The sequence below is a fragment of the Salvelinus fontinalis genome, chromosome 12, assembly GCF_029448725.1.
Source record: "Salvelinus fontinalis isolate EN_2023a chromosome 12, ASM2944872v1, whole genome shotgun sequence".
Lineage (NCBI taxonomy): Eukaryota > Metazoa > Chordata > Actinopteri > Salmoniformes > Salmonidae > Salvelinus > Salvelinus fontinalis.
Window position 1 is genome coordinate 23,740,405 of NC_074676.1, and position 24,166 is coordinate 23,764,570.

The 24,166-nt window shown below is 40.6% G+C and overlaps 1 protein-coding gene across 13 annotated transcripts in view; it reads left to right on the top strand.

Moving 5' to 3' along the window:
- LOC129867013 (FERM domain-containing protein 4A-like) overlaps positions 1–24,166 on the top strand; it is a 228,374-nt gene that overhangs the window by 155,387 nt on the left and 48,821 nt on the right. For 12 of the 13 annotated variants that reach the window (XM_055940110.1, XM_055940111.1, XM_055940107.1 and 9 more), the window contains exons 3-6: positions 4,541–4,635; positions 7,492–7,584; positions 21,334–21,418; positions 22,966–23,022. In XM_055940110.1, coding sequence (XP_055796085.1) covers positions 4,541–4,635; positions 7,492–7,584; positions 21,334–21,418; positions 22,966–23,022 — 330 coding nt within the window. The remainder of the gene's footprint in view (positions 1–4,540; positions 4,636–7,491; positions 7,585–21,333; positions 21,419–22,965; positions 23,023–24,166) is intronic. The other variant, XM_055940103.1, reaches the window with a different exon arrangement.

Consider the following 24,166-nt stretch of genomic DNA (forward strand, 5'->3'; position numbering starts at 1 on the left):
CTGTTACCAAGCAAAGTTTGATTTAGGAAGAAGCTAACCACTTAGCTAGATAGCTAACTAGCTACTAAATTACGCTAGGCTTGCACAACTGCAGAGCATTTAGTACATTTTAGACAGTTCACTTAAAAGTTATATCCAGCGGGCAAACATTTAGTTGTGAATTCCATACTGTAACTAGATCACTGGGGTAATGAAAAATGATGCCACAGGTGAAGTGAGGAACACGATGTTCTTTATCTCCTATGGTATTGACCAAGTTGACTGCAGGTATTTACTTAAAAAGTAGCTACAAATATTCAAATGTATTAAAAAAACTTTAAATAAATAGTTTCAATGGTATTGACAGGATTGAAAAACCATCCTATGGCTTTTTCCAAATACCTAGGTATACAGTATATACAGTTTGCTGCCCAAGCCTACCTCACACACAGGCCTTATCAGCTAATCATGCTTATCTTTATAGTGCTGCTGTTCATGATATCCTCAATTCAGGAGAGAATGCTGCTACTGTTATCACTTTCTCGCTACTCCCTCTCCCACTCTCTCTCGCTATATATCTCTATCTCTCTATCTCCCTCTCTCCCACTCTCTCTCGCTATATATCTCTATCTCTCTATCTGCCTCTCTTTCTCTCCCACTCTCTCGCTATATATCTCTATCTCCCTCTCCCTCTCCCACTCTCTCTCGCTATATATCTCTACCTCCCTCTATTTCTCTATCACTCTCTCTCGCTATATGTCTCTATCTCTCTATCTCCCTCTCTCCCACTCTCTCTCGCTATATCTCTCTATCTCCCTCTCTTTCTCTCCCACTCTCTCTCGCTATATATCTCTATCTCGCTATCTCCCTCTCCCTCTCTCCCACTATCTCTCGCTATATATCTCTATCTCTCTATCTCCCTCTCCCTCTCTCCCACTCTCTCTCGCTGTATATCTCTATCTCTCCTTCTCCCTCTCTCCCACTCTCTCTCGCTATATATCTCTATCTCTCTATCTCCCTCTCCCACTCTCTCTCGCATATATCTCTATCTCTCTATCTCCCTCTCCCTCTCTCCCATTCTTTCTCTCGCTATATATCTCTATCTCTCTATCTCCCTCTCCCTCTCCCATTCTCTCTCTCGCTATATATCTCTATCTCTCTATATCCCTCTCCCTCTCTCCCACTCTCTCTCGCTATATATCTCTATCTCTCTATCCCCCTCTCCCTCTCTCCCATTCTCTCTCTCGCTATATATCTCTATCTCTCTATCTCCCTCTCCCTCTCTCCCACTCTCTCTCGCTATATATCTCTATCTCTCTATCTCCCTCTCTTTGTCTCTTGCTATATATCTCTATCTCTCTATCTCCCTCTCTCCCACTCTCTCGCTATATATCTCTATCTCTCTATCTCCCTCTCTTTCTCTCCCACTCTCTCTCGCTATATATCTCTATCTCCCTCTCCCTCTCTCCCACTCTCTCTTGCTATATATCTCTATCTCTATCTCCCTCTCTTTCTGTCCCACTCTCTCTCGCTATATATCTCTATATCTCCCTCTCCCTCTCTCCCACTCTCTCTCGCTATATCTCTCTATCTCCCTCTCCCTCTCTCCCATTCTCTCTCTCGCTATATATCTCTATCTCTCTATCTCCTTCTCCCTCTCTCCCACTCTCTCTCGCTATATATCTCTATCTCTCTATCTCCCTCTCTTTCTCTCCCATTCTCTCTCTCGCTATATATCTATATCTCTCTATCTCCCTCTCCCTCTCTCCCACTCTCTCTCGCTATATATCTCTATCTCCCTCTCTTTCTCTCCCACTCTCTCTCGCTATATCTCTCTATCTCCCTTTCCTTCTCTCCCACTCTCTCTCGCTATATATCTCTATCTCTCTATATCCCTCTCCCTCTCTCCCACCCTCTCTCGCTATATATCTCTATCTCCCTCTCCCTCTCTCCCACTCTCTCTCGCTATATATCTCTATCTCTATCTCCCTCACTTTCTCTCCCACTCTCTCTCGCTATATATCTCTATCTCTCTATCTCCCTCTCTCCCACTCTCTCTCGCTATATATCTCTATCTCTCTATCTCCCTCTCCCTCTCTCCCACTCTCTCTCGCTATATATCTCTATCTCTCTATCTCCCTCTCCCTCTCTCCCACTCTCTCTCGCTATATATCTCTATCTCTCTATCTTGCTCTCTTTCTCTCCCACTCTCTCTCGCTATATATCTCTATCTCTCTATCTCCCTCTCCTTCTCTCCCACTCTCTCTCGCTATATCTCTCTATCTCTCTATCTCCCTCTCTCTCATTCTCTCTCTCGCTATATATCTCTATCTCTCTATCTCCTTCTCCCTCTCTCCCACTCTCTCTCACTATATATCTCTATCTCTCTATCTCCTTCTCCCTCTCTCCCACTCTCTCTCGCTATATATCTCTATCTCTCTATCTCCCTCTCTTTATCTCCCACTCTCTCTCTCGCTATCTCTCTCTCTCTCCCACTCTCTTTCTCTCTCTCTCACTCTCTTTTTCTCTCTCTCTAGCTTTAACTTTCTCATAGTTCGTCCATAATTGTGCTGTCTGTCTCTCCACATCTCCTGTGATTGGTTATTTATAGCCAGGATGGTGTGGCCAGTCAAGTCTAATGACTATTGTTGGCGTGTCTACTCGTTAATGAGAAACCGTTTCTAGGTCTGAATCTGAACCAAAACACTCATTACTACAATTATACACTGTAGCACATTACAACACTACAGAAAGAGAGAGACATAGAGAGAGTTTATTTATCTTTGTTGGTTTGGTATTTCTCAATGTAGCTCTTTCTCTCTCTCTCCCTCTTTCGTTCTCTCTCCCTCTTTCGTTCTCTCTCCCTCTTTCATTCTCTCTCCCTCTTTCTCTCTCTCCCTCTTTTGTTCTCTCTCCCTCTTTCGTTCTCTCTCCCTCTTTCATTCTCTCTCCCTCTTTCTCTCTCTCCCTCTTTCGTTCTCTCTCCCTCTTTCGTTCTCTCTCCCTCTTTCGTTCTATCTCCCTCTTTCTCTCTCTCCCTCTTTCGTTCTCTCCCTCTTTCGTTCTATCTCCCTCTTTCGTTCTCTCTCCCTCTTTCATTCTCTCTCCCGCTTTCTCTCTCTCCCTCTTTCGTTCTCTCTCCCTCTTTCATTCTCTCTCCCTCTTTCTCTCTCTCCCTCTCGTTCTCTCTCCCTCTTTCTCTCTCTCCCTCTTTCATTCTCTCTCCCGCTTTCTCTCGCTCTCCCTCTTTCGTTTTCTCTCCCTCTCGTTCTCTCTCCCTCTTTCTCTCGCTCTCCCTCTTTCGTTCTCTCTCCCTCTTTCTCTCGCTCTCCCTCTTTCGTTCTCTTTCCCTCTTTCGTTTTCTCTCTCCAGAGTCTTTCTGTGTAGCAGTATCCTTGTGTAGGCGCAGCTTTTAGTATATCTAGGTCAGTGTAGATGGTGGTGTGTGTGCGTTCATGGTTGAATGACATCACCACGTTTACTTTAAATAGCTCACAGTAGTGGATCAGTGAGTAGATATTAAAGGATTGGCCCAAGGGTTGAGAGTGTGAATCGTATATGTGCCTGCTTGCAGTGTGCTTGTGGTAGGTGGTAGGTGTGGGTGTGATTCTGTGCTGTCAGTGTGTGTAGCCAGGCAGAGACACACCCATGCTTAACCCCAGGGTGGGGTTCTCTCTCTGAATATCACTAGCACATTCACATGGCAGGACTGTGTGTGCCACTCTCTCATCTCTCTCCCTCTTGATCTTTTTCAGTCTTTCATTATTTCTTGTTCTCTCGCAAGCTCTCTCATCCCTCACTCCCTCGATCCTTCTCCTTTTCTCTGTTTTTTCTCTCTCTGTGACTTCCTCTCCGCCTCTCTGTACAATAGTCAGTGTGCTGACAAGGTCTTAGCCTGCAGTCTTCAATGATGCGTCTTTTTCTGTGTTCAGCGGCTTTGGATGGACGTCGAATGTCATTGTGACAGAGGCGAAAACATAAGCATCCTTACAGTATTTCAATTTTAGAAGACTATGACCAGTTGATTAGATGATCAGCTGTTTTACTTGTACCCACAGTGATACAGTTCTCTACTTATTCCTGTGGCTCTGCAGTAGGAGTGTAGGTCGGGGAGGGGGGCACCCCCACACACACTCTGAGAGAGAATACACACCTGCACTGTCAGCAACACTTACGCATCTGTCACTCTCAGACACCCCCTCCTCCTCATCTCTCCTGAGCAGGGTCAGTCAAAGCCCTGAGTCACTGCAGTAAATCACTAGCTATTAGAATACAATGTCACATTTAGCTTAACACACAACCTGTACATGCACAAACAGAATCACCCACACATTCTGACTCCATACACTCACACCCACCCACCCACACCCACCCACCCACACACACACACACACACAAACACACACACACACACACACACACACACACACACACACACACACACACACACACACACACACACACACACACACACACACACACACACACACACACACACACACACACACACACACACCATACATCATACTGACCCTACCTGTGTGTATGTGTTTCCCTGCAGCCCAAGTTGATGGCCAAGGACCTGTTAGATCTGGTGGCCTCCCACTTCAACCTGAAGGAGAAGGAATACTTTGGGATCTCCTACACAGACGAAACGTAAGCCCTTCTGGTTCACTGCTATGACCAGGGATATAGGACTGTCCTGTTTCTGGGGGGGTTATGTGAAGTGCAGGGTTTTGTTCCAGCCAAGCGCTAACACACCTCTAATGGGAAGTAACAACACCCTGGCCTGTTTATCACACAAGGAAAGAAATGTATGTTTGAAGTGTGAAGATGCCATTTGATTGATATTGTTATTGTGGGAGTATAAAACAGATATCCTACAGTCTAGTCCCAGCCTGCTAGTCCCAGCCTGCTAGTCCCAGTCCTAGTGCTCTCATTTGAATACTGTTTGTTATTGATTTACATAGGCCAACAGTCTGTGATATTTTATACCTCTCATTCATCCCTCTCTCCAGACCCTTTCAACAACTCCACTGGCATACCCACTGCTGGGTGACATTTGTCTAAGACATAGCTAGAGACATGCACACCCCAATTCTGTCTCTCTCTGTTTCTCCCCCAGTTCTGTCTCTCTGTTTCTGTCTCTCTCTGTTTCTGTCTGTTTCTATCTCTCTCTGTTTCTGCCTCTCTGTTTCTGACTCTCTCTGTTTCTGTCTTTCTCTGTTTCTGTCTCTCTCTGTTTTTCCCCCAATTCTGTCTCTCTCTGTTTAACCCCCAGTTCTGTCTCTCTGTTTTTCCCCCAGATGTGTCTCTTTCTATTTCTGTCTCTCTAATTCTCCCCCAGTTCTGTCTCTTTCTGTTTCTGTCTCTCTGTTTCTGCCTCTCTCTGTTTCTGTCTCTCTGTTTCTGTCTCTCTCCTTTTCTGTCTCTCTGTTTCTGTCTCTCTGTTTCTGTCTCTCTCTGTTTCTGTCTCTCTGTTTCTGTCTCTCTGTTTCTGCCTCTCTCTGTTTCTGTCTCTCTGTTTCTGTCTCTCTGTTTCTGTCTCTCTGTTTCTGTCTCTCTCAATTTCTGCCTCTCTCTGTTTCTGTCTCTCTGTTTCTGTCTCTCTGTTTCTGTCTCTCTGTTTCTGTCTCTCTCTGTTTCTGTCTCTCTCTGTTTCTGTCTCTCTCTGTTTCTGTCTCTGTTTCTGTCTCTCTCTGTTTCTGTCTCTCTGTTTCTGTCTCTCTCTGTTTCTGTCTCTCTCTGTTTCTGTCTCTCTCTGTTTCTGTCTCTCTGTTTCGGTCTCTCTGTTTCTGTCTCTCTGTTTCTGTCTCTCTCTGTTTCTGTCTCTCTGTTTCTGTCTCTCTCTGTTTCTGCCTCTGTTTCTGTCTCTCTCTGTTTCTGCCTCTCTGTTTCTGCCTCTCTGTTTCTGTCTCTCTCTGTTTCTGTCTCTCTGTTTCTGTCTCTCTCTGTTTCTGTCTCTCTCTGTTTCTGTCTCTCTCTGTTTCTGTCTCTCTCTGTTTCTGCCTCTGTTTCTGCCTCTCTCTGTTTCTGCCTCTCTCTGTTTCTGTCTCTCTCTGTTTCTGTCTCTCTCTGTTTCTGTCTCTCTGTTTCTGTCTCTCTGTTTCTGCCTCTCTCTGTTTCTGTCTCTCTGTTTCTGTCTCTCTGTTTCTGTCTCTCTGTTTCTGTCTCTCTCAATTTCTGCCTCTCTCTGTTTCTGTCTCTCTGTTTCTGTCTCTCTGTTTCTGTCTCTCTGTTTCTGTCTCTGTTTCTGTCTCTCTCTGTTTCTGTCTCTCTGTTTCTGTCTCTCTCTGTTTCTGTCTCTCTCTGTTTCTGTCTCTCTCTGTTTCTGTCTCTCTGTTTCGGTCTCTCTGTTTCTGTCTCTCTGTTTCTGTCTCTCTCTGTTTCTGTCTCTCTGTTTCTGTCTCTCTCTGTTTCTGCCTCTGTTTCTGTCTCTCTCTGTTTCTGCCTCTCTGTTTCTGCCTCTCTGTTTCTGTCTCTCTCTGTTTCTGTCTCTCTGTTTCTGTCTCTCTCTGTTTCTGCCTCTGTTTCTGCCTCTCTCTGTTTCTGCCTCTCTCTGTTTCTGTCTCTCTCTGTTTCTGTCTCTCTCTGTTTCTGTCTCTCTGTTTCTGCCTCTCTCTGTTTCTGCCTCTCTCTGTTTCTGTCTCTCTCTGTTTCTGTCTCTCTGTTTCTGCCTCTCTCTGTTTCTGTCTCTCTCTGTTTCTGTCTCTCTGTTTCTGCCTCTCTGTTTCTGTCTCTCTGTTTCTGTCTCTCTCTGTTTCTGTCTCTCTCTGTTTCTGTCTCTCTCTGTTTCTGCCTCTCTCTGTTTCTGTCTCTCTCTGTTTCTGTCTCTCTGTTTCTGTCTCTCTCTGTTTCTGCCTCTCTTTGTTTCTGTCTCTCTCTGTTTCTGTATCTCTGTTTCTGTCTCTCTGTTTCTGCCTCTCTGTTTCTGTCTCTCTCTGTTTCTGTTTCTCTGTTTCTGTCTCTCTCTGTTTCTGTCTCTCTCTCTCTGTTTCTGTCTCTCTCTGTTTCTGTCTCTCTCTGTTTCTGCCTCTCTGTTTCTCCCCCAGTTCTGTCTCTCTCCGTTTCTCCCTCAGTCCCTCGGCTCTATATGATGTAGCTTTGTTGTTTCTGTGTTTGAGAGCTGAGAGAGCTGAACTCTGAACAAGAGAAATAGAAAAAAAGACTAGTGCATGTTGCCCAGGAGACCATGCAGAGTTACCAGGGTGACAAGCTGCCTCTGCAGTTTTCATCCCCTGTCAGAAAGAAAGCAAGAGAGAGAGAGATGGGGTGGGGTGGGGCGCAGTGGATTTGGCTATACTATTGCAGTATTTTTACATTGTCGAGAAGGTTTTTCAATCTGCAGTACATATCTGGTCATACCTACTTTTACATTTCATGCTCAGTCAACATAAGTCAGTTCTTTAGTTTGTTAACTCCCCATTGGTCAGTTCTGTAGTGTACTGAGATTGACTCCTCATTGATTGGGTGTGTGGTTTACTAACAGTTGATTGGTTGTTGTGTCTCCAGGGGTCATTTCAGCTGGCTGCAGTTGGACCGGAGGGTTCTAGAACACGAGTTCCCCAAGAAGTCTGGACCCATCGTCCTATACTTCTGTGTCAGGTATGGTCATATCATGCATTAACACATACAGGCACAGCACCTACATGTACCTACATACATACAGCAGGCACACACACATGCACACAGTCAGACAGACGTCTGCACACACACACACACACTACCATGGCTCTGTGAAAAAGGCAGACGATAACTCCATAATACTAAAAGAGAACACCATTCATAAATCAGTGATACTTGTGTCTAGCTATTATATATTAGCCTCAGTGTGTCAAGTGTGTCAAGTGTTGAGTAAGATGTTGTATCCCTAGAAAGTGGTGCTTCTGCTCTGATCGGACTCACAGTTAAGTAGTAGGGTTATAAAACCAGTCCTTTCTCCTGCCAGTCCATTTGTACTGCTCTGACAAAGGCTGATCTCTTACATAACACACATCCTGAGCTTGCGTGTGTGTGTGTGTGTGTGTGTGTGTGTGTGTGTGTGTGTGTGTGTGCGTGCACTCACTTCTCCATGAGGTCATTGTAGTGTGAAGAAAAGGTACAGTGTCTGAAGTGAAATTGTCTGATCTTTCTATGCAGGTGAGGAAAGGCTACACGCACACACAATGTTGAACAGTGTTGGTCAATACTTCAGAAGTCCCTATAATGTATTATAGGCTCCAGGGACTGGTCATTCCTTAACAACATATTGAGCAACCCGATGCGTTGGAGACACAACAGAACAGCTAACGATAAGTGTCTCCAAAAGGGTGTTTGACGTCATTTCCACCTAAAAATAATTGCTTTGTATTATTGTATGGGGTATTGTATTATTGTATGGGGTATTGTATTATTGTATGGGGTATTGTATTATTGTATGGGGTATTATATTATTGAATGGGGTATTGTATTATTGTATGGGGTATTGTATTATTGTATGGGGTATTATATTATTGAATGGGGTATTGTATTATTGTATGGGGTATTGTATTATTGTATGGGGTATAGTATTATTGTTTGGGGTGTTGTATGGGGTATTGTATTATTGTATGGGGCATTGTATTATTGTATTGGGTAATATATTATTGAATGGGGTATTGTATTATTGTATGGGGTATTATATTATTGTATGGGGTATTGTATTGTACTGGGTATTGTATTATTGTATGGGGTGTTGTATTATTGTATGGGGTATTGTATTATTGTATGGGGTATTGTATTATTGTATGGGGTATTGCATTGTACTGGGTATTGTATTATTGTATGGGGTATTGTATTATTGTATGGGGTATTGTATTATTGTATGGGGTATTGAATTATTGTATGGGGTATTGTATTATTGTATGGGGTATTGTATTATTGTATGGGGTATTGAATTATTGTATGGGGTATTGTATTATTGTATGGGGTATTGAATTATTGTATGGGGTATTGTATTATTGTATGGGGTATTGTATTATTGTATGGGGTATTGTATTATTGTATGGGGTATTGAATTATTGTATGGGGTATTGTATTATTGTATGGGGTATTGTATTATTGTATGGGGTATTGTATTATTGTATGGGGTATTGAATTATTGTATGGGGTATTGTATTATTGTATGGGGTATTGTATGGGGTATTGAATTATTGTATGGGGTATTGTATTATTGTATGGGGTATTTGAATTATTGTATGGGGTATTGTATTATTGTATGGGGTATTGTATTATTGTATGGGGTATTGAATTATTGTATGGGGTATTGAATTTATCAGGAATCAAGGTAAGACCCAAGTGCAGACTGTGTGAAGTAACAATGTTTATTGTAACATTAGGGGCAGGCAAACGACAGGTCAAGGCAGGCAGGGGTCGATAATCCAGAGTAGGAGCAAAAGTACAGGACGGCAGGCAGGCTCAGGGACGGGCAGAGTAGTCAGGTGGGCGCGTACAGGATCAGGACAGGCAAGGGTCAAAAACCAGGAGGTAGAGAAAAAGAGAGGCTGGGAAAAGACAGGAGCTGACAGGACAAACGCTGGTAAGCTTGACAAACAAGACGAACTGGCACAGACAGACATAAAACACAGCTATAAATACCCAGAGGATAAGTGGGGAAGATGGGCGACACCTGGAGGGGGTGGAGAAGAGCAAAAGGACAGGTGAAACAGATCAGGGGTTGACAGTATTATTGTATGGGGTGTTGTATTATTGTATGGGGTGTTGTATTGTACTGGGTGTTGTATTATTGTACTGGGTGTTGTATTATTTTATGGGGTGTTGTATTATTGTACTGGGTGTTGTATTATTGTATGGGGTATTGTATTATTGTACTGGGTGTTGTATTATTGTATGGGGTGTTGTATTAGTGTACTGAGTGTTGTATTATTGTATGGGGTGTTGTATTATTGTACTGGGTGTTGTATTATTGTACTGGGTGTTGTATTATTGTACTGGGTATTGTATTATTGTATGGGGTGTTGTATTATTGTAGGGGGTGTTGTATTATTGTATGGGGTGTTGTATTATTGTACTGGGTGTTGTATTATTGTAGGGGGTGTTGTATTATTGTACTGGGTGTTGTATTATTGTACTGGGTGTTGTATTATTGTACTGGGTGTTGTATTATTGTACTGGGTGTTGTATTATTTTATGGGGTGTTGTATTATTGTACTGGGTGTTGTATTATTGTACTGGGTGTTGTATTATTGTACTGGGTGTTGTATTATTGTACTGGGTGTTGTATTATTGTACTGGGTGTTGTATTATTTTATGGGGTGTTGTATTATTGTACTGGGTGTTGTATTATTGTACTGGGTGTTGTATTATTTTATGGGGTGTTGTATTATTGTACTGGGTGTTGTATTATTCTACTGGGTGTTGTATTAGTGTACTGAGTGTTGTATTATTGTATGGGGTGTTGTATTATTGTACTGGGTGTTGTATTAGTGTGCTGAGTGTTGTATTATTGTATGGGGTGTTGTATTATTGTACTGGGTGTTGTATTATTGTACTGGGTATTGTATTATTGTATGGGGTGTTGTATTATTGTAGGGGGTGTTGTATTATTGTATGGGGTGTTGTATTATTGTACTGGGTGTTGTATTATTGTATGGGGTGTTGTATTATTGTATGGGATATTGTATTATTGTACTGGATGTTGTATTATTGTATGGGGTGTTGTATTATTGCATGGGGTGTTGTATTATTGTACTGGGTGTTCTATTATTGTATGGGGTGTTGTATTATTGTATGGGGTGTTGTATTGTACTGGGTGTTGTATTATTTATTGTATGGGATGTTGTATTATTGTAGGGGGTATTGTATTATTGTATGGGGTATTGTATTATTGTACTGGGTGTTGTATTATTGTATGGGGTATTGTATTATTGTATGGGGTGTTGTATTATTATACTGGGTGTTCTATTATTGTATGGGGTATTGTATTATTGTACTGGGTGTTGTATTATTGTACTGGGTGTTGTATTATTGTATGGGGTGTTGTATTTTTGTAGGGGGTGTTGTATTATTGTACTGGGTGTTGTATTATTGTATGGGGTGTTGTATTATTGTATGGGGTGTTGTATTATTGTACTGGGTATTGTATTATTGTACTGGGTGTTGTATTATTGTATGGGGTATTGTATTATTGTACTGGGTGTTGTATTATTTTATGGGGTGTTGTATTATTGTACTGGGTGTTGTATTATTGTACTGGGTGTTGTATTATTGTATGGGGTGTTGTATTATTGTAGGGGGTGTTGTATTATTGTACTGGGTGTTGTATTATTGTACTGGGTATTGTATTATTGTACTGGGTGTTGTATTATTGTACTGGGTGTTGTATTATTGTACTGGGTGTTGTATTATTGTACTGGGTATTGTATTATTGTACTGGGTATTGTATTATTGTACTGGGTATTGTATTATTGTACTGGGTGCTGTATTATTGTACTGGGTGTTGTATTATTGTACTGGGTATTGTATTATTGTACTGGGTGTTGTATTATTGTACTGGGTATTGTATTATTGTACTGGGTGTTGTATTATTGTATGGGGTGTTGTATTATTGTACTGGGTGTTGTATTATTGTACTGGGTATTGTATTATTGTATGGGGTGTTGTATTATTGTACTGGGTGTTGTATTATTGTATGGGGTGTTGTATTATTGTACTGGGTGTTGTATTATTGTACTGGGTATTGTATTATTGTACTGGGTGTTGTATTATTGTATGGGGTGTTGTATTATTGTACTGGGTGTTGTATTATTATATGGGGTGTTGTATTATTGTATGGGGCTTTGTATTATTGTATGGGGTGTTGTATTATTGTACTGGGTGTTGTATTATTGTACTGGGTGATGTATTATTGTACTTGGTGTTGTATTATTGTATGGGGTGTTGTATTATTGTATGGGATATTGTATTATTGTACTGGATGTTGTATTATTGTAGGGGCTGTTGTATTATTGTAGGGGGTATTGTATTATTGTACTGGATGTTGTATTATTGTAGGGGATGTTGTATTATTGTAGGGGGTATTGTATTATTGTACTGGATGTTGTATTATTGTAGGGGATGTTGTATTATTGTATGGGATATTGTATTATTGTACTGGATTTTGTATTATTGTATGGGGTGTTGTATTATTGTAGGGGGTGTTGTATTATTGCATGGGGTGTTGTATTATTGTACTGGGTGTTCTATTATTGTATGGGGTGTTGTATTATTGTATGGGGTGTTGTATTGTACTGGGTGTTGTATTATTGTATGGGATGTTGTATTATTGTAGGGGGTATTGTATTATTGTATGGGGTATTGTATTATTGTACTGGGTGTTGTATTATTGTATGGGATGTTGTATTATTGTAGGGGGTGTTGTATTATTGTACTGGGTGTTGTATTATTGTACTGGGTGTTGTATTATTGTACTGTGTGTTGTATTATTGTACTGGGTGTTGTATTATTGTACTGGGTGTTGTATTATTGTTCTGGGTGTTGTATTATTGCACTGCCTGTTGTATTATTGTACTGGGTGTTGTATTATTGTACTGGGTGTTGTATTATTGTACTGGGTTTTGTATTATTGTACTGGGTATTGTATTATTGTATGGGGTGTTGTATTATTGTAGGGGGTGTTGTATTATTGTATGGGATATTGTATTATTGTACTGGATGTTGTATTATTGTATGGGGTGTTGTATTATTGCATGGGGTGTTGTATTATTGTACTGGGTGTTCTATTATTGTATGGGGTGTTGTATTATTGTATGGGGTGTTGTATTGTACTGGGTGTTCTATTATTGTATGGGGTGTTGTATTATTGTACTGGATGTTGTATTATTGTACTGGGTATTGTATTATTGTATGGGGTATTGTATTATTGTACTGGGTGTTATATTATTGTATGGGGTATTGTATTATTGTATGGGGTGTTGTATTATTATACTGGGTGTTCTATTATTGTATGGGGTATTGTATTATTGTACTGGGTGTTGTATTATTGTACTGGGTGTTGTATTATTGTATGGGGTGTTATATTATTGTAGGGGGTGTTGTATTATTGTACTGGGTGTTGTATTATTGTATGGGGTGTTGTATTATTGTATGGGGTGTTGTATTATTGTACTGGGTATTGTATTATTGTACTGGGTGTTGTATTATTGTATGGGGTATTGTATTATTGTACTGGGTGTTGTATTATTTTATGGGGTGTTGTATTATTGTACTGGGTGTTGTATTATTGTACTGGGTGTTGTATTATTGTATGGGGTGTTGTATTATTGTAGGGGGTGTTGTATTATTGTACTGGGTGTTGTATTATTGTACTGGGTATTGTATTATTGTACTGGGTGTTGTATTATTGTACTGGGTGTTGTATTATTGTACTGGGTGTTGTATTATTGTACTGGGTATTGTATTATTGTACTGGGTATTGTATTATTGTACTGGGTATTGTATTATTGTACTGGGTGCTGTATTATTGTACTGGGTGTTGTATTATTGTACTGGGTATTGTATTATTGTACTGGGTGTTGTATTATTGTACTGGGTATTGTATTATTGTACTGGGTGTTGTATTATTGTATGGGGTGTTGTATTATTGTACTGGGTGTTGTATTATTGTACTGGGTATTGTATTATTGTATGGGGTGTTGTATTATTGTACTGGGTGTTGTATTATTGTATGGGGTGTTGTATTATTGTACTGGGTGTTGTATTATTGTACTGGGTATTGTATTATTGTACTGGGTGTTGTATTATTGTATGGGGTGTTGTATTATTGTACTGGGTGTTGTATTATTATATGGGGTGTTGTATTATTGTATGGGGCTTTGTATTATTGTATGGGGTGTTGTATTATTGTACTGGGTGTTGTATTATTGTACTGGGTGTTGTATTATTGTACTTGGTGTTGTATTATTGTATGGGGTGTTGTATTATTGTATGGGATATTGTATTATTGTACTGGATGTTGTATTATTGTAGGGGCTGTTGTATTATTGTAGGGGGTATTGTATTATTGTACTGGATGTTGTATTATTGTAGGGGATGTTGTATTATTGTAGGGGGTATTGTATTATTGTACTGGATGTTGTATTATTGTAGGGGATGTTGTATTATTGTATGGGGTGTTGTATTATTGTAGGGGGTGTTGTATTATTGCATGGGGTGTTGTATTATTGTACTGGGTGTTCTATTATTGTATGGGGTGTTGTATTATAGTATGGGGAGTTGTATTGTACTGGGTGTTGTATTATTGTATGGGATGTTGTATTATTGTAGGGGGTATTGTATTATTGTATGGGGTATTGTATTATTGTACTGGGTGTTGTATTATTGTATGGGATGTTGTATTATTGTAGGGGGTGTTGTATTATTGTACTGGGTGTTGTATTATTGTACTGGGTGTTGTATTATTGTACTGTGTGTTGTATTATTGTACTGGGTGTTGTATTATTGTACTGGGTGTTGTATTATTGTTCTGGGTGTTGTATTATTGCACTGCCTGTTGTATTATTGTACTGGGTGTTGTATTATTGTACTGGGTGTTGTATTATTGTACTGGGTTTTGTATTATTGTACTGGGTGTTGTATTATTGTATGGGGTGTTGTATTATTGTAGGGGGTGTTGTATTATTGTACTGGGTGTTGTATTATTGTACTGGGTGTTGTATTATTGTACTGGGTGTTGTATTATTGTACTGGGTATTGTATTATTGTACTGGGTGTTGTATTATTGTATGGGGTGTTGTATTATTGTACTGAGTGTTGTATTATTGTATGGGGTGTTGTATTATTTTACTGGGTGTTGTATTATTGTATGGGGTGTTGTATTATTGTACTGGGTATTGTATTATTGTACTGGGTGTTGGATTATTGTATGGGGTGTTGTATTATTGTACTGGGTGTTGTATTATTGTATGGGGTGTTGTATTATTGTACTTGGTATTGTATTATTGTACTGGGTATTGTATTATTGTACTGGGTGTTGTATTGTTGTACTTGGTATTGTATTATTGTACTGGGTATTGTATTATTGTACTGGGTGTTGTATTATTGTATGGGGTGTTGTATTATTGTACTGGGTATTGTATTATTTTATGGGATGTTGTATTATTGTACTGGGTGTTGTATTATTGTACTGGGTGTTGTATTATTGTATGGGGTGTTGTATTATTGTATGGGATGTTGTATTATTGTAGGGGGTGTTGTATTATTGTACTGGGTGTTGTATTATTGTACTGGGTGTTGTATTATTGTACTGTGTGTTGTATTATTGTACTGGGTGTTGTATTATTGTACTGGGTGTTGTATTATTGTTCTGGGTGTTGTATTATTGCACTGCCTGTTGTATTATTGTACTGGGTGTTGTATTATTGTACTGGGTGTTGTATTATTGTACTGGGTTTTGTATTATTGTACTGGGTATTGTATTATTGTATGGGGTGTTGTATTATTGTAGGGGGTGTTGTATTATTGTATGGGATATTGTATTATTGTACTGGATGTTGTATTATTGTATGGGGTGTTGTATTATTGCATGGGGTGTTGTATTATTTTACTGGGTGTTCTATTATTGTATGGGGTGTTGTATTATTGTATGGGGTGTTGTATTGTACTGGGTGTTCTATTATTGTATGGGGTGTTGTATTATTGTACTGGATGTTGTATTATTGTACTGGGTATTGTATTATTGTATGGGGTATTGTATTATTGTACTGGGTGTTATATTATTGTATGGGGTATTGTATTATTGTATGGGGTGTTGTATTATTATACTGGGTGTTCTATTATTGTATGGGGTATTGTATTATTGTACTGGGTGTTGTATTATTGTACTGGGTGTTGTATTATTGTATGGGGTGTTATATTATTGTAGGGGGTGTTGTATTATTGTACTGGGTGTTGTATTATTGTATGGGGTGTTGTATTATTGTATGGGGTGTTGTATTATTGTACTGGGTATTGTATTATTGTACTGGGTGTTGTATTATTGTACTGGGTGTTGTATTATTGTACTGGGTGTTGTATTATTGTACTTGGTGTTGTATTATTGTATGGGGTGTTGTATTATTGTATGGGATATTGTATTATTGTACTGGATGTTGTATTATTGTAGGGGATGTTGTATTATTGTAGGGGGTATTGTATTATTGTACTGGATGTTGTATTATTGTAGGGGATGTTGTATTATTGTAGGGGGTATTGTATTATTGTACTGGATGTTGTATTATTGTAGGGGATGTTGTATTATTGTATGGGATATTGTATTATTGTACTGGATGTTGTATTATTGTATGGGGTGTTGTATTATTGTAGGGGGTGTTGTATTATTGCATGGGGTGTTGTATTATTGTACTGGGTGTTCTATTATTGTATGGGGTGTTGTATTATTGTATGGGGTGTTGTATTGTACTGGGTGTTGTATTATTGTATGGGATGTTGTATTATTGTAGGGGGTATTGTGTTATTGTATGGGGTATTGTATTATTGTACTGGGTGTTGTATTATTGTATGGGATGTTGTATTATTGTAGGGGGTGTTGTATTATTGTACTGGGTGTTGTATTATTGTATGGGGTGTTGTATTATTGTATGGGGTGTTGTATTATTGTACTGGGTGTTGTATTATTGTACTGGGTGTTGTATTATTGTATGGGGTATTGTATTATTGTATGGGGTATTGTATTATTGTACTGGGTGTTGTATTATTGTACTGGGAGTTGTATTATTGTATGGGGTGTTGTATTATTGCATGGGGTGTTGTTTTATTGTACTGGGTGTTCTATTATTGTATGGGGTGTTGTATTATTGTACTGGGTATTGTATTATTGTACTGGGTGTTGTATTATTGTATGGGGTGTTGTATTATTGTACTGGGTATTGTATTATTGTACTGGGTGTTGTATTATTGTACTGGGTGTTGTATTATTGTACTGTGTGTTGCATTATTGTACTGGATGTTGTATTATTGTACTGGGTGTTGTATTATTGTACTGGGTGTTGTATTATTGTACTGGGTGTTGTATTATTGTATGTGGTGTTGTATTATTGTACTGGGTATTGTATTATTGTACTGGGTGTTGTATTATTGTATGGGGTGTTGTATTATTGTACTGGGTATTGTATTATTGTACTGGGTGTTGTATTATTGTACTGGGTGTTGTATTATTGTACTGTGTGTTGCATTATTGTACTGGATGTTGTATTATTGTACTGGGTGTTGTATTATTGTACTGGGTGTTGTATTATTGTACTGGGTGTTGTATTATTGTATGGGGTTTTGTATTATTGTACTGGGTGTTGTATTATTGTAGGGGGTATTGTATTATTGTATGGCGTGTTGTATTATTGTACTGGGTGTTGTATTATTGTATGGGGTGTTGTATTATTGTACTGGGTGTTGTATTATTTTATGGGGTGTTGTATAGGGTGTTGTTTTATTGTGTGGGGTGTTGTTTTATTGTACTGGGTGTTGCATTATTGTATGGGGTGTTGTATTATTGTACTGGGTGTTGTATTATTGTAGGGGGTATTGTATTATTGTATGGGGTGTTGTATTATTGTACTGGGTGTTGTATTATTGTATGGGGTGTTGTATTATTGTACTGGGTGTTGTATTATTTTATGGGGTGTTGTATAGGGTGTTGTTTTATTGTGTGGGGTGTTGTATTATTGTACTGGGTGTTGCATTATTGTACTGGGTATTGTATTATTGTACTGGGTGTTGTATTATTTTATGGGGTATTGTATAGGGTGTTGTATTATTTTTTGGGGTATTGTATTATTGTACTGGGTGTTGTTTTATTGTATAGGGCATTGCATTATTGTACTGGGTGTTGTATTATTGTACTGGGTGTTGTATTATTGTACTGGGTGTTGTATTATTGTACTGGGTATTGCATTATTGTATGGGGTGTTGTATTGTTGTACTGGGTGTTGTATTATTGTATGGGGTGTTGTATTATTGTATGGGGTATTGTATTTTTGTACTGGGTGTTGTATTATTGTATGGGGTATTGTATAGGGTGTTGTATTATTTTATGGGGTATTGTTTTATTGTGTGGGGTGTTGTATTATTGTACTGGGTGTTGCATTATTGTATGGGGTGTTGTATTATTGTACTGGGTGTTGTATTATTGTATGGGGTGTTGTATTATTGTATGGGGTATTGTATTTTTGTACTGGGTGTTGTATTATTGTATGGGGTATTGTATAGGGTGTTGTATTATTTTATGGGGTATTGTATAGGGTGTTGTTTTATTGTATAGGGCATTGCATTATTGTACTGGGTGTTGTATTATTGTACTGGGTATTGCATTATTGTACTTGGTGTTGTATTATTGTACTGGGTGTTGCATTATTGTACTGGGTGTTGTATTATTTTATGGGGTATTGTATAGGGTGTTGTTTTATTGTATGGGGTGTATTGTTCTAACAACAGATCACTATCAAATACATTATCTTGTGTTCATGATAAGTTAACCAGTGTCTAGACATCAGTACAGATTCAATAGTATTATACTGTTGCTATTATCTCTGTTATAGCTGCTAATAGTCCCACAGATACACACACCCATTCAAATGCTTATTAATGCAATGCAATTACACACACACACACACACACACACACACACACACACACACACACACACACACACACACACACACACACACACACACACACACACACACACACACACACACACACACACACACACACACACACACACACACACACACACACACACACTGACACACAGCCACACAGCCACACAAAGACAGACTGATGAAACTGCAATCAGTCTAAATGTCAGAGCTGAATCCATGATCAAGTCTTCATTACCCAGAGCAGCCGAGTGTGATAAGCTTTGTGTGTGTGTGTGTGCGTGTGCGTGTGTGTGTGTGTGTGTGTGTGTGTGTGTGTGTGTGTGTGTGTGTGTGTGTGTGTGTGTGTGTGTGTCTGTGTGTGTGTGTGTGTGTATGTGTGTGTGTTTTCAAGTTTATTTACAATATATACACGTGTTTTGGGGAAGGGGGATTGGGGGCTTAATTGTGCAGTGTTTAGCAATCATAATGAGTGTCTGGTAGCAACAGTTGTGTGTGTGTGTAGCATGAACGTACTGTATATCGTGTGTGTGTGTGTGTGTGTGTGTGTGTGTGTGTGTGTGTGTGTGTGTGTGTGTGTGTGTGTGTGTGTGTGTGTGTGTGTGTGTGTGTGTGTGTGTGTGTGTGTGTGTGTGTGTGTGTGTGTGTGTGTGTGTGTGTGTGTGTGTGTGTGTGGATGAGTGGATATCTATGTGGGTGTGTGCATGAATGAGTGAGTGAGTGCATGTGTGTTAATGGTGCGGAGAATCAGTTTAGGTGGTCAGTCCAGTTCAAGTGTTAAGTAGTCTAATGGCTTGTGGAAACTGATTTTGAGCCTGTTGCTATCAGACCTCAGGCTCTGATACTGTCTGCCCATGGTAAGAGAGTGAACATCTTGTGTGTGGGGTCCTTCCTGCGGGCCTTCGTCCTGGATTGGTGGGAGCACATCCCATTGATGTTCTGGGCCGTCTTCACCACCCGCTGGAGGGCCTTACGGTCGTGGACAGAGCAATTCCCGTACCAGGTCATGATGCAACCGGTCAGGACGCTCTCGGTGGTGAAGCGGTAATATTTGGAGAGGACATGGGGCGGCATGCCAAGTAGAGACGCTGTTGACGCTGTCTTGATGAGAGTGGTGGTGGTGTTGGTACATGGAAAGTCCTCGGTGATGTGGACGCCAAGGAACTTAAAACTGCTGACTTTCTCTACTGCAGTCCCGTTGATGTGGATTGTGGCGTGTTCCCTTCTCTGCTTCCTGAAGTCAACAATCAACTCCTTTGTTTTGTTGACGTTGAAGGAGAGGTTGCTGTCCTGGCACCACAATGCCAGTTCATTTACCTCCTCCCTATAGGCTGACTCGTCATTTGTTGGTTGTCAGGCCTACAACCATGGTGTTGTCAGCAAACTTGAGGATGGAGTTGGTGTCGTGGGTGAAAAGGGAGTACAGCAGAGGGCTGAGGACACACCCCTGTGGAGGATTGTTGCCAATCCTCACAGCCTGTGGTCTGCCCGTCAGGAAGTACAGGGTCCAGGAGTGTGGTGTCCAGACCCAGGGCTCTGAGCTTGGTGTTGAGCTTGGAGGGAACAATAGTGTTAAATGCTGAACTGTAGTCAATGAACAGCATTCTCACATAGGTGAACCTCTTGTCCAGATGTGTTACGGGTGTGTGAGAACCGATGGAAATGTTATCTTCCGTGGATATGTTGGAGCGGTCGGCACATTTTTGTGGGTCAAGTGAGCCTGGCATTCTGGCCTTGATGTGGGCCAGTACCAGCCTCTAGAAGCGCTTTGTGATGACCAAGGCGGAGGGATGAGTGCGAAAGGGCGATAGTCATTTGGGCATGTCACCTTGTTTTTATTGGGCACTGGGACGATGGTGGTCTCCTTGAAACAGGTGGAGACTACAGCCTGGAACAGGGACAGGTTGAACATCCGAGAAGATGCTCGCCAGCTGGTCAGCACACACTCTGAGGACGAGACCAGGGATACCTGGTCATCCGGAGCAGGGAGAGTCCTCCTGGATGGCTCGGTATTGTCTGCCTCAAAGAGAGCATAAAATATGTTAAGCTTGTCTGGTTGATATGCTTCGGTGGGCACCACACAGCTGGATTTGCCTTTGTAGCCCGTGATAGTCTGCAGTCTTGCCACATGCATCCCGAATCTGAGTTGGCAAACACAATTTCAAGTTTGAGTCTTTATTGTCTTTTTGCGTCCCTAATGGATTTGCGGAGCTCATATCTGCTTGCCCTGTACGCGTCACACGCCACAAAGTCATCGGTGTGCGTTCTGCTGACATTGAATGCTGCAGTATGGGCTCTCTGCGTGGTTCGCATATCTCCGTTCATCCAGTGGTATGGTTGGGGTATGTCTGGATTTTTATTGTGGGTACAACATCATCAACACAGGAACTGTATGGAAGCCTATTTTCTGCTGACCCCTAGTGGGCACTCTGTTCACTGCAGTTCTGCCACACAGTATTCTTGATCTTTTTTATTTGATTTATTTTAACCACGAAAGTCAGTTAAGAACAAATTCTTATTTACAATCTATAATAATGGGTTTGGAACTACTGTGGATTGAATGAGCTTCTTTTGACGTCAGTCTGGTTCCAGGCTACATAACATTTCAACATTGTGTCATGGTCTATAATACTGAAATGTAATTTATGTTTCTGTTCATCATAGGTATTAGAGAGTATGTCATATCTGATGATCTATAATAATGGGTTTCATTGACTATGTGTTACAGGTTTTACATAGAGAGTATTTCCTACCTGAAGGACAATGCTACTATCGAACTCTTCTTCCTCAATGCTAAGTCCTGCATATACAAGGTAAGTTAGTCATTACCTGTAGTTGTGTTTGCATACATGTTTTTTTATCGATGATTCATCCTTCAGTAGTGTATTTATTTTCCCATTCATGTCGTAACTGCACCACAAGGGGGCATATGTGGGTTGTTGGGTCGTCAGTGTGATGTTTGAACAGATATAACATTAGCTAAGCTCATGCTATCTCCAGCACCAAAAGTGTTAACTGGCCTCTGCTAACAAAATATCTCCACCAACAGAGATGCTAACACTCCAGCAACACCCAGGGGCTTTCCTAATACATCTCCAGCACTAATAGCTTAGCATATGCTAACACATAGCCAGTACTTCACACCTAAGGATAGGCTGTTTATAAAAGGAGACTGGCTCACTCTGACTGGCCAACAGACTCTAGTGAAGAGAGGGTCGTCGGTGAAGTCTCCATACACGCTCCAGTATATCAAAATAGACCACGTTGCTTTATTTTTTACTTTACACAAATGAACTTATTACCACATAAAAACAGATAGTTTATAGAGTTTTGCTTGGTTTCTCAGTGTCAATGTTAAACATGTGGATAAGTTTAAGATGTTAGAGTTGTGTTGCTGATATTGAGTCATTATAATACAGTCATCTCATGTCTGCGTTGATGGAGTGCATGTTTTACACTGGACCACACACATACTGACACACACACCCACACCCTGACAGAAACCCGTGCATACACACACACACACACACACACACACACACACACACACACACACACACACACACACACACACACACACACACACACACACACACACACACACACACACACACACACACACACACACACACACACACACACACACACACACACATTGCTAGGCCACAGCCCCATGGTGAGTGCCCATGCTGGGTGGTAGTGCACTCAGTGTTGTGTTTCACTCTGCTGTCTGATCTCTTAACCAATTAACTGCCAGGGATCGTATACAGGACATTCCTTACATACCTGACCCCTTTAGTCACTAGTCACCCCTTAACACCCACACACACTTCCCTCAGACCCCCTTCTGTGTGTGTGAGTAGGCCCAGTCCCAGCATTGCTCATCTAAGTAAACAGGATGGAGAGACAAAGTGAAAGACAGAGATACTGTAGAATGAAAGCGAGTCACCAGTGAATTCCTTCATTCTCTCTTCCCCCATCATACTGTCATCTCTGAGCTGAAGCAGAGAACACAACCCCCCATGAAGAGAGGGAAAGAAATCAGGGAGGCAGAGGGGGGAAACGAGGGATAGATGAAACAAAGCAATGGAGAAAAGAGTCCTGTGGAAAATGTGATAGAAAAATGTGTATTCTGTATGAATGTGATTTTCACCATTGTATTGTAGGTACATCATTACAGTATTGTCATAGGATGAATGTGATGTATGAAATGTGCCCCTCACAGCTCCCAAGGAGTAGTTTATTAGCACTGCGAGTTCAGAGTCAAGAAATAACCTTTATCTAATGCGTTCATTCTCTCTCTCTCGCTCTTTCTCTCTTTCTCTCTTTCGCTTTCTCTTCCTCTCTCTATTTCTCTAAGGAGCTCATTGAGGTGGACAGTGAGGTGGTCTTTGAGCTGGCCTCCTATATCCTACAGGTAAGTCAGTACTCTGACTCCAAAGTATGTGGGTGTTCCAGACACAGACCACATTACTCATTTGACCTTTCCCTTCTACAGAAATAGTGAGCTGTCTCTCCTTTAATCCTGCTTTATATTAGAAGTGTTGTTTCTCTAGCCTGGATCTGTGTCTGCTCTAGCCAACTCCTCTGACTGTTGCTATTAGTATGTCATGTTTATCATTAGAAAAATCAGACGTTGATTGAATGGGTTCCAATCCCTAGTTCCAGGGAGTGAGTGTGTATATTGGCCAGGGAGTGTGTAGGGTTCCCCCTCAGTGTAGGTCAGCCCATTACCTCAGTACCCTGCAACATCAGCTTACACACACTCAGACTGTGGTGTGTGTGTGTCTGCCGGTGCAGATTTATCAGGTAGGTATCTCTTGGCCTTTAGAGGTTTTGCTCCAGATGGATAACATTTCTCTCTGATTTCACCACAGGAGACCTCACCGTACTCTCACTCACCCGCCCGCCCGCCCACCCACACAGACACACACACACACGCACGCACGCACGCACGCACGCACGCACACACACACACACACACACACACACACACACACACACACACACACAGACAAACACACTCACACACACGCACACACATATACACACTCACTACCTGACCCACAAAAGCCAGCGTTATCTCCTCCATAATAGTGTATCCAGGGGCGCAACTTTCACTAGTGACGGCCCCACATTCTGATATATATTTTAGTCCCCCCCAATTTCATCATTGGAATGTGATACTAAACCAGGCAACGGGGGCTTTAGGACCCTGCGGATGCCTCCGAGCGGTCGGGTAGGCTGTTTGGAGTGTTTATTCGACTGGATTTAAAAAGTAAATAAAAAATTATGTCCCCCCCCACTTCTAAAGCTAAAGTTGCGCCCCTGATTGTATGTATCAGTTAAATAAAGGTTAAATAAATAAATAAAACAGGGTTGGACTCAAATCAAATCAATTGTTATTGGTCACATACACATGGTTAGCAGATGTTATTGCGAGTGTAGCGAAATGCTTGTGCTACTAGTTCTGACAGTGCAGTAATATCAAACAATTCCACAACAACTACCAAATACACACAAATCTAAAGGGATGTAATAAGAATATATACATAAATATA